Raw genomic sequence first — 10,586 nt, forward strand, 5'->3', positions numbered from 1 at the left:
GAGGAGAGCCACGCACATGATCAGAGGTCAGGAAAACAGATCTTACGATGATAGGCTGAGAGCCATGGGACTCTTTAGCCTGGAAAAGCGCAGGCTCAGGGGTGATCTGATGGCCACCTATAAGTTTATCAGGGGTGACCACCAGGATCTGGGGGAACGTTTGTTCACCAGAGCGCCCCAAGGGATGACAAGATCGAACGGTCACAAACTCCTGCAAGACCGTTTCAGGCTGGACATAAGGAAGAATTTCTTTACTGTCCGAGCCCCCGAGGTCTGGAACAGTCTGCCAGCAGAGGTGGTTCAAGCACCTACATTGAACACCTTCAAGAGTAAATTGGATGCTTATCTTGCTAGGATCCTATGACCCCAGCTGACTTCCTGCCCTTTGGGCAGGGGGCTGGACTCGATGATCTCCCGAGGTCCCTTCCAGCCCTGATGTCTATGAAATCTATGAAATTACATATAGGGGGAAATGGATTGCTGGAACTGTAAAAGACTCTTTGAATTTAGACAGATGCCGGGCAGAGATGCACCTTATAGACTAACTAAATATGCCTGCATGAGCCCAAGGTCACTTCATTAGATGCTGTCTTTACTTTGGATTTAGTTCTGCAAAAATGCTAAATTCTCTTCAAAATTCAATTATTTAAAGAAGTCCTGAGATTACTTAGTGGATTGAGAAGTTGGACCATTTATTATAAAAAGTGTGTCCTGAACATGCATCTTCAACCTAAAATATCTTCAATTTGCAAACAAAGTGTTTCTAATGTAATTTCTCTATATGTTACCACCATTTTCCATCCAGTTAAACCAAAGTTGATCCAAGCCTTTTTTTAAAGTAAAATTTCTTAGCCTGATTTGTACTGTAGAATTCCCTATTGGTTTTTATTGGTTTATTTTTAAAGAAAAATTACATTTAAATTGACCTTACAAAATAAAAATAAAATTGCATCAAATTTGCTATGCTGGGTACATTTGACCATTAACTTTGCCTTGTGGTTGTACATACCCAACAATATATGAATCAAAAGAAAAATTATTATGTAGATTAAAATACAAGAACCAAATGAACATCTGAGAGAAGGGATGATTGAGATCCTTATGTCCCAATTTTGTTCTATAATGTTTATGAAAAATTTTGGTGTCACTGAGGAAATTAACAGTTTGATAGCACCAGATGATTATGAGGTAAAGCCTTCTCTTTTTTTAAAATACCTGCAAGGGACACAGAAGCTATTTCATTTCATACATTCAGAATCTGTACTATGTTGGCTGATTTTGCCAATGCAGGGCACTTCGGCAATAACTACAACATCAGGACCCATAGAACTGCTGGCATTCATGAAAATAAACTTCCAGCCTATCACCATTGACTTTCTGCCTTGTCCTGACAAGTTGCTGTAAAAACCCTCTGGAGATCAGCTGTCATGCAAGGAAGAGGGAAAGGAGAAAAAAAAAGGAACTATGGATGGGATAGACTCTGCTTCCTTGGTGTGAGGAGGGTTCTAGACTGCTGGAGATATTGTGCTGTTTTCCTTTTCCCTTGCTGTCTGACTTTAGGGATAAGGTTAATAATCCAAAAAGGAATGCCTGCACTGGCTGAGAGTTTTACAAGAGTTCAAGCAGGAATGCTGCACCATGTCAGTCTCCATACTGATTTAGCCAGTAGAGACCTGACACACATTTAGCAAATCAAAATATTTTGCATATGAGCAACTGCCAGTCATCTAGTGATAGTGATCTGAGGGTAAGAGCCTTTTCCATCAGCCATCCCTGCTCTCTATTTTTAGGGAAGGTAAGTTAATATATGCATATATGGTTAGCAACAGTGAGAAAAAGACTAAGGGAAGCACTCAGCTAATACTCTGTCCTAGGATGTGTTCCAGCTTTATCATTTTTAATCCAGACATGTTATGAATGAATGAATTTATATTTAGGGAAGAAAACAATTTGCAATTGGGGCAAAAAACATCATTTACTACAAGGGTGGGCAGCCGCAAGTGGCACCAGCAGCCTCTGTGTTGCACATGGCAGATCAGGTAAGGGACAGGTAGCAAAGCAGCAGATAAGGCAGGGAGTAGAAAGCAGAGCATCTGATCAGGCAGGGAGTACACAGCAGGAACCACAAAGCAGAGCAGCAATTTGATCACAGAGCATACCACAGGGAGCAGAAAGCAGAGCAGCAGATCAAGTAAAGGAAAGGGATCGGAATGGGGAAGTGTGGGGTTAATTTGTGGCACAGCTGCCAAAAAGGTTGGCCTCCACTGATTTACTACATGAATAAACACCTACCTAGCACAATGGGGGCCCAACCGGTTGAAGACCCCTAGTTGACACAATACAAATATTAATTAATAGTAGAAGAAAGTACGGCAAGCTACATCTTATGCCATAATGCTAAAATCATTGTCTTTAATATTTTTGACTGAGTGCATGTGTGTAGAAGTTTCAGAGACGAGTGAAAGTGGGCTGGAACAAAGACAAAATTTACATTTTGATTTGTTCAAATTTCAGAACCTCCAAATGGCACATTAAATACCTTAATTTTTGTTTCCCACGTTAGCAATTATTGATTTTGTTTACACTCCTGTGCCTAGTGAACTTGGTCAGATTTAAAATTGAGAGACCTCTTTAGAGAACATGTTAGCACCAGTTTAAAGCAGTTCCCCCTCCACACCTCTATAAACTCACTCAACCTTAATAAATACTTTCTTGGATATAATCCAAAAATAGCTATTCAGTCATGAAATCCTAAATCATTCATGCATGTGTATTTGCTATATTATCTTTCATATCCTATATAAAATATCTAAACACAAAGTAACATAACCACCACAAAGTTCATAGGTTTTTCTTTGTGGGTCATTATGTACTCTATCCTAGTATAAGCAGTTTACCGTGACAGTGGAGCTAGATTAGACAGCAAACACTACTAATCTCCTCATAAATTTAATCTTCATGATTCGTGCTTGGTTGTATCCAGATATGAACAAGTTTACATTAAAAAAAAAATCAAAAAAAAAAAAATCAAACAATCTTTGCAAAGCATGTAAAGGTCAGATACTATGCAATTAGACACTGAACCAAATTTGATTTCACTTTCTGTCAAAAATAAATGCATTGTCAGTGACTCAGTGCTGGCTATGTATTCTGTGACTAATCTTAGACCACCATAAATAAGAAGCTGACAACAGCTATAAAACTGTTTCCATTCCCAACCATGAATCTCCAATTCCTAGTAGCTAGAAAACAATTCATCCAAACACACAGTTAAGGAAATGTTGACCTGATAACAACTAGCTTGTTGTAAATATAACTAAAAGTATCTACATTTAAACCAAATTTCAACATTTAAACAACAGCAAAAGAGTTTGAGCTGCAATAGTTCTGGAGGAAGAATTCCAATTTTGTAACTGAGGAGTTTAGTCTTGCATTGATAAAACATATAAAAGGCACATGATATTTCAAATTAAGAAAAGTTTTTAATATTTTATTAATAATATCAATAATGAGGTCAATTAAATTTAATATATAATCCATTATAAGAATTGCATATTGTTTGTACAAATAAGGGGTGCCAAATTCACCTGGGCTCCTGGGCTGGATCTGGATGTTGGAGCTCCTCCTGGACAGGATTCTGAATCTGGCAATGGCGTGGGAACACCAGGATTAACACAGCCATTGCTTGGACCCTGCTCCCACCAACATACAACTACATCAGGGCTTCTAGGATATGAATTTGGCAGTGGACTCTGCTGCTACCTACCCCACCTTTTAATTCCCAGGTCTCTGGGAGCCCTATCGGCTGAATGAAAGAGCTTTGTGGACCAGATCCAGCCTGCAGACCTTATCTTTGACACCCTTGGTATATATTAATAAAAACATTTCATTAATATTATTAATAAAATCAAAATTAGTTTTAAAAAAACACATCTCCAAGTAAAAATATTTGTAATGTAGGGTCCCTCTAGACCATCTTCCCCAGCCCAGGGTGCATTCATAGCATCTCCAAAACCTCTCCAGACCCTTTCTTTAGGGCACCATTGATTGGCTGCAACCTAATAATCTTTAGCTGATCCCAACATAAAACAGTTAAATACGAGTCCAGCTAACCTTCCCTGACCCAGAAGCTTCCTTGCCAGAGCTCCCTGTTCCTAGGTCTTCCACAGTCCTTTAACAAGCTATCTGCTTGGAAGCCCTCCTGCTCCAGAGCTTGCCACAGAAGCCAACCGACTTCCTGTTACTTTGTCCCAAACAAGTTCTCTCAGCCTTTATAACAGTCGATTGCTCCTCAGTTTAGTCTGACAACTTGTAAGCTACTAACCATGGATCTATTCCAAACACGGTTCTGTCTCAGAATTGAGTGGGCCATTATCCCGGACCCCGGTTTTTTGAAGAGCCTTGTATTCAACAGTGTGCTGAAGCTTACACTTACCAGTCTATCAACCCCTTTTCAAACCAGCATTTACGTTTACATGTCACTTTGATCTTAAGTGGTATTAAATGTAAAGGTACTAAAGCACAGGCTTAAAGTTTAGGCAGTCTGCTGTTTAGATAGGGTTAGGTAGAGTCATCTCTAATGACTTCACTGAGATGGGAGCCCAGTGGGAACATTTCTATTAACCTGAGTATGACTTAGACTGAAGTTGAAAAGGACATCTGTAAATATATAAGTCTATACTTTGATACTTTTTAATATTTTCCAAATTTATAACTATGATCTAATTGTAATCATCTAATTTATTGTAAAACTGGCCATCTGACCAACATAGCTCTTTATTCTATTTCAAATTAATTTCAGTAGCTATCCCAATATATGCAAATATAGTCATTCATTGCTGAATAGTTTGGACAAAATTTTCAATTTATGGCCTGTACAGGGTTTGTTAAATTCAAATATTCACTATTTGTTGTCTAGAACATATCTCCTAAGTCATTTGGAAGCATAATCTTCCTTGAAATATTCGCATATGTAGTTGTAGGAAATGACTGATAACAAATAACAAAGGAGCAAATATTCTTGTTTAGATATAAATACACTTGTTCTCATAGGAATATGTATACTATTACAATGGACAGACATGCCCCCAAACATCCATGAGAACAAAATAAAATGCTCTTAAGCAGGGGAACACAAAGACTTCAAAAGCCTAGTCAAACAGAACAGCCAATCAGAATATGAATGAAATTTCATGAGGACACTTCTAGCAACAGTCTTCCAGCTGTGCTATCCCATTATCTGCTCTTTCCTCATTCAAGGCTTATTAAAGATATACCATCTCACAAAGTCTCCCAGAAAAATTTTAATTCAAAGAATAAAGTCATCCAACAATTTACGTTCCTCAAAAAGAAAAATAGGTAGGGTTAGCTCCCAGATCTATACAAATGAAAGAGGACAAAATAGAGATAAATGTGATATTTCTGGCAAATTCTCTCTCTCTCTTCCTGAGCCCCTTCCTAGTGTTTGTCTTGGATTAAAACCTTTCCAATAATTTTAAAACTACCACTAGAAGATTTTTGTCAAAAAGTAGAAAAAACACACTTCTTTCATATTTAGGCAAATATTACCAGGGTACTTGCATTCCCAAAATATTTGACTAGTTCTTCTGACTTAAAACTTATTAAAAATGTTACTTCATATAATGCTTTTGAATATTTCCAAGGAAATAATGTAAATAATAGATGTATATAGCTGTCTCCAGTTTACAGAGTGCTTCTTTGAAAAAAAACTAGTTTGCAGATTTATACTCATTGAGAATTAAGCGATGAGCCTCTACAAGGGGGAAGGGCTGACTTAGACAAAAGGTTTAACACCACATCTCTTACCTCCAGGAGAGTAGGCGATTCTGAATAGGAGAAGCAGAGATTTTCCCTCTGCCCTCCTACCCAGATCATTTTATAACCTGATGGTTATTGCCCTCTCTTGGAGGTGGGAAATACATATTTGAATCTCCTCATGCTGAAATTCAAGAAAATTATATGAAGACTTCCTACCTCCTAATGTATAGGCTATAGTATAGATACAGAAGATGGGCAACAACATCACAACTGGCTGTGTTGTTAAAATGAAATAACTGTGATTGTGTGGAGTCTGATCCTGCTGATGTTAGCAAGCCCTATAGCGACTCAGATGTAGATTCAGGCTAGACATCAGGAAGCACTACTTCACGGTCAGGGCGGCCAGGATCCAGAACCAACTTCCAAGGGAAGTGGTGCTCGCTCCTACCCTGGGGGTCTTCAAAAGGAGGCTAGATAATCACCTAGCCGGGGTCGTTTGACCCCAGCATTCGTTCCTGCCGACGGCAGGGGGTTGGACGTGATGATCTGTTCAGGTCCCTTCCGACCCTACTAACTATGAAACACTATGCCACGTTGCTTAGTTTCTAGATCCAAATTGGCAGTTGGCAGACTTGACATTTTGTTGCTGGCACTCGAGCAGTTCTAGGTAAGTGCAGAACTGCAAGCACAGGTGACTTGGAATCTTTCAGACTGAACAGGAAGGCATCTAATGAGCTACTGATGCTTCCAGAGTTAGGCAACCATTCAACAGGCAATTTTTGAGGTACCGGGTTCCTGTTCAGGTGCCTAGTATCTTTTTGGATCTGGCATGCTGTGGACTTTCCCACTAAAAAAATTCTACTCATTTGTCAGTTACAAAGAACATTTGGGGATGTTAAATGATTTTATTAAATAACTTCTACTGTTGAAATTCCAATAAGTCACAGTATGGAATAATTAACATTAAAATACAGAACATTATTTGCTGAAACACCTCCCTTTCAGGCAGAACTGTCAGAATGAGAGTATTAAAGGAGGTGAAACAATACCTCACCTAACTATGAGCTACTCAATACTGGAATTGGATTATAGGATAACATATGAAAACAAGACCTATCATGGCAAAAGCTTACTTTTTCACTTTAAGTCCTACTGGGCAATTAAATTATACTCCCCACCCCTTGGACTCAGACCTAAGGGCACTTTAAGATGGGGATGGATGAATGGGCCCTGTTTTTCACCACAGTAAACTATGAATTAAACTGTGATTATATTTTGTTAGGGGAAGACTCGGCTGCTGCAGTAAATGCAAGGAGGGCATCAAAGGTCTGAATAATTTAATTTCATTTAAATTAAACAACATGTGAACTGAATAAAAATGGTTACCTCTTTCTGGAAATGTGCTGGCATTACAGATCTGCTCTTCCCCTTCACCAGCAGATGTTGCAGCTCTTATTTTAAATTGGTAAGAAACATTTGACATCAGATGTCTGAAAGTGTGCATCGTGTCATAAAAAGAAAAGTTTGTAGAATTTCCTTCAGAAGTTATGATGTAATGAGTAATGATGCCATTTGACTTGGAAGGTGGGTCCCACTGCACTAGAACTGACTGCCAACTAGTTGCAGTACACTGTACGTTCTGGACAATATCTGGAACTTAAAAAGTTACACAGGCACCAAAAGGTTAACTTTGCCACACACTTAACAGGGTAATCACATTACAATATAATTAGAGAAGAAGGCGTGATGCTTATAATAAGGATTAGGCATTCTGGTGACAGACAAATTGATGCTGTAATAAAAACACACCATCTTAAATGAAAAATGTTTTTGATGGTACTTACTAGAGGCTTTCTTCCCAGCAACTGTGAACATGACTGAAACAAGGCTTGAAATGGAAACAGTCATAGCACATTAGGCTCCCTAAAACCAGCTATGTGCTATTGTGCTCCAACTTCATTCTCTTCTCCTCCCTTACACTCCCTTAGCCCGATTTCTCTTTGATGGTGTACTAAACCTGCAATCTCCTCCCCTGGAGTTACAAAAAGTTTCTATTGCCCCCACCTCTTTGCATTCCCTACTGCATGAGTTCTTTTTAAGGCTCAGGTACAGCTTATGAAATGTAATAGGTAAAAACAATATCACATTGAAAATGAAAAACAACAGGCTCCAATTTTTGGAACAACTGGTTACATTCCCCCAGGGAAGTTAGATTGCTGGATTTCCAAAGTAAGAGAGAAGAAAAAATAGTGAAAGCTTCTTTTCTCTCTCCCTTGACATCATGTCCAACAATAAGGAAAAGACTAGTCCTGATGTACAGGAAAAGGAGAAAAAGATACTAAGGCTCTCCCTGTGCCATCAGAGTTCTAGAAACAAGGTAACACTTGCAGGTGGGGGAATTTTTTTTTTTGAGCAGATGATTAATTAAATAAGTTCAGTTATAGTTAATCAGAAAGAGCAAAATGGGACAAAGTAGGAAGTTTAATTAATGACTGGCTTCCCCCCACCCCAAAGCAAGTGATCAGAATAGTTTAAAAGATTGGATTGATTACAAGATGTTTTAAAAAGCAGCACCTAATTTATTTGCCAGTTTTATAGCCAGCTGCTGGGGGTACTGCTTGAAATTTTGGTTTTTTAATGCTCCAAAATATCATTTTGCATATGATTTTGCATATCATTTTGGTATAATACTCTCCAAGTATTATATTCATATTACTTATGGTGTTACCAAAAGATGTATAATAACCATGTAAAGCTCTCTTTTCAATAGAGAATGCCTTCTATTTCCAGACTTTCACTGTCAGCTTGCAAACTAGTGAGATAATTATTAGATGCCAGGGAGGTTATAATGGGGTGGACCACTCTAGACATGTTCCATTTCTATATTTTCCCTCTAGAGTATCTACTGCTTGCCCCTGATGGAAACAGGATGCTAGGCTGAACAGATCAGTGGTCTGACCCAGTCTAACACCAGGCATATTGGGTACAATAAGAATGTCAACAGAGAAATGAAAATGGGACAGCTTTATGGTGCATTAAATTTGGAGAGTAAAAGGAAGAACACTGGTTCAGTTATAAAAGGAAATCTGCACAGGCAAAATTGAAGTTAATAAAAAAGAAATGTGTTCTAACCTGATTCCTTTGTTGTGAATTTGATGATGTTACTGAACTGATTGCCATTTCCAACTTTTGTAAAGGCTGAAATACTGATAAAATAAGTCCTGAATGGCTCCAATCCAACAAGGTTTGCCTCATTTTGTAAACCTGAAACATTCTTTCAGGAAAAGAACATTTGTTACTACAAAAGTAGTCCAAACCCTGTACCTACTGACATCAGTGAGAATATTAGTACTGCACTCCTGCTTCTCCAATAGCCTGTTATCACATAAAAGACATAAGGCAAAGCAAAATCAAGCTCTTTAACCTGATACGCTTTATGTGTATGAACACATACTATATTTTGATACAAGAATGCACATTTCATTTACTTTTTCAAGAATCTATTTCTTTTCATTTTTTTCAGAAATACTGAGATAAATATCAGAAGAAAGGAGAGACTGAGAGCTTCTCTCAAATGCAGCAGTCAAGAAGCAGTGATTATATTTGTCTGCTTCTTTCCTTGTTTCTGCACGACTGCTTAGTGTAAACTCAAAGTTTTTAGTAAAACAACCCACCCAGCAGATCATTTACTACTAAAAAACACAGCTTCCTCCCCGCTTACACTACCTTCCTCTTGTGAGGAAGATCTGTTGAAGCAAGCCATTAAAATCTAATAGTACATATGCACAGTGAGACAGACACATCTTCTGATAACTGTATCTTCCCATTTCTAAAACTATAAAAAAAAATGAAATCTCAAAAAGGTTAATCAAATGCACCTTTTTTGTTTCAAAATATTATGCATGTTTGTACCCATCAGCAGTATCATGGTAAAGGATTTGACCTTGAGAGCTGAAGGCACAGCCACTCCACAATACTACCCCCAATCTCTCTCCATTCTGTGCTACCGGCATCACATCTACATCTCAGAGAAAGGGCAGGACACCCATTTCGTGGCCGTTTCTAGCATTGACTTGGTGCCAGTCTAAAGTGTCACTTTTGGCTAACTTTTGGCCTGCCTCTTCTCATCCCCTTCTCTCCTCTTCAAGAAATAGAGAAGAGAGAGGTAGTTAGCCATGTTAGTCTGAAGTCAAGAAGAAAGCAGGGCAAGGCAGCACTTTGGAGACTAATTCACTCAGAAAGGCATAACCCTTTAGGTGACAGCCTACTTCTATCTTGAAGCTCCTGATTAGATAGAAGTAGGCTGTGATCTGTGAAAGCGTATGCATTTGTGAACAAGTTAGTCTCTTAGGTGCCACCCTGCCCTGCCTTCTACAAGAATTAGAGTAAAAGAGATGAGTGCAATATATTTTCTGTTATCTGAGACAAAAAATATTTTAGAGTGATAGGGCAGGACATGCAAAAATACAGGCTCTCTCAAAAGAGCAGCTACTTCTGTGACACATAGCCACCTCTAGATATACCTTCAGAAATCTGTGTTAGAGCTGCTCAATTCCAGCAGGAAAGTAGGTACAAGTTTGTCAAAATAAATCTCAGTTATAGAGTGCAGCTGTAATGTCCCTTCATGCACTGCTCTGCCTGTCCCACTGTTGCAAGTCAACGAGTATGCTCTCTTGCACATGTAGCTTTTCTTGTCATGTGACATATAGTGTGTGCAACAGATATACATCAATCAAGTGTGATGGTATCTGATAGAGGCTATCTGATGGTCTCTATCAAATCTAAATCTGCCTGCTGTCTCACGATGC

At 38.6% G+C, this 10,586-nt stretch overlaps 1 protein-coding gene across 6 annotated transcripts in view; it reads right to left on the reverse strand.

The window, feature by feature from the left end:
* Positions 1 to 10,586, reverse strand: part of PTPRQ (protein tyrosine phosphatase, receptor type Q) — a 217,037-nt gene that overhangs the window by 78,375 nt on the left and 128,076 nt on the right. For all 6 annotated transcript variants that reach the window (XM_019543153.1, XM_019543150.1, XM_019543152.1 and 3 more), the window contains exon 42: positions 7,165 to 7,434. In XM_019543153.1, coding sequence (XP_019398698.1) covers positions 7,165 to 7,434 — 270 coding nt within the window. The remainder of the gene's footprint in view (positions 1 to 7,164; positions 7,435 to 10,586) is intronic.

Source organism: Crocodylus porosus, unplaced genomic scaffold (assembly GCF_001723895.1).
Source record: "Crocodylus porosus isolate Cpor-Errol unplaced genomic scaffold, CroPor_comp1, whole genome shotgun sequence".
In the NCBI taxonomy this organism is placed as follows: Eukaryota; Metazoa; Chordata; order Crocodylia; family Crocodylidae; genus Crocodylus; species Crocodylus porosus.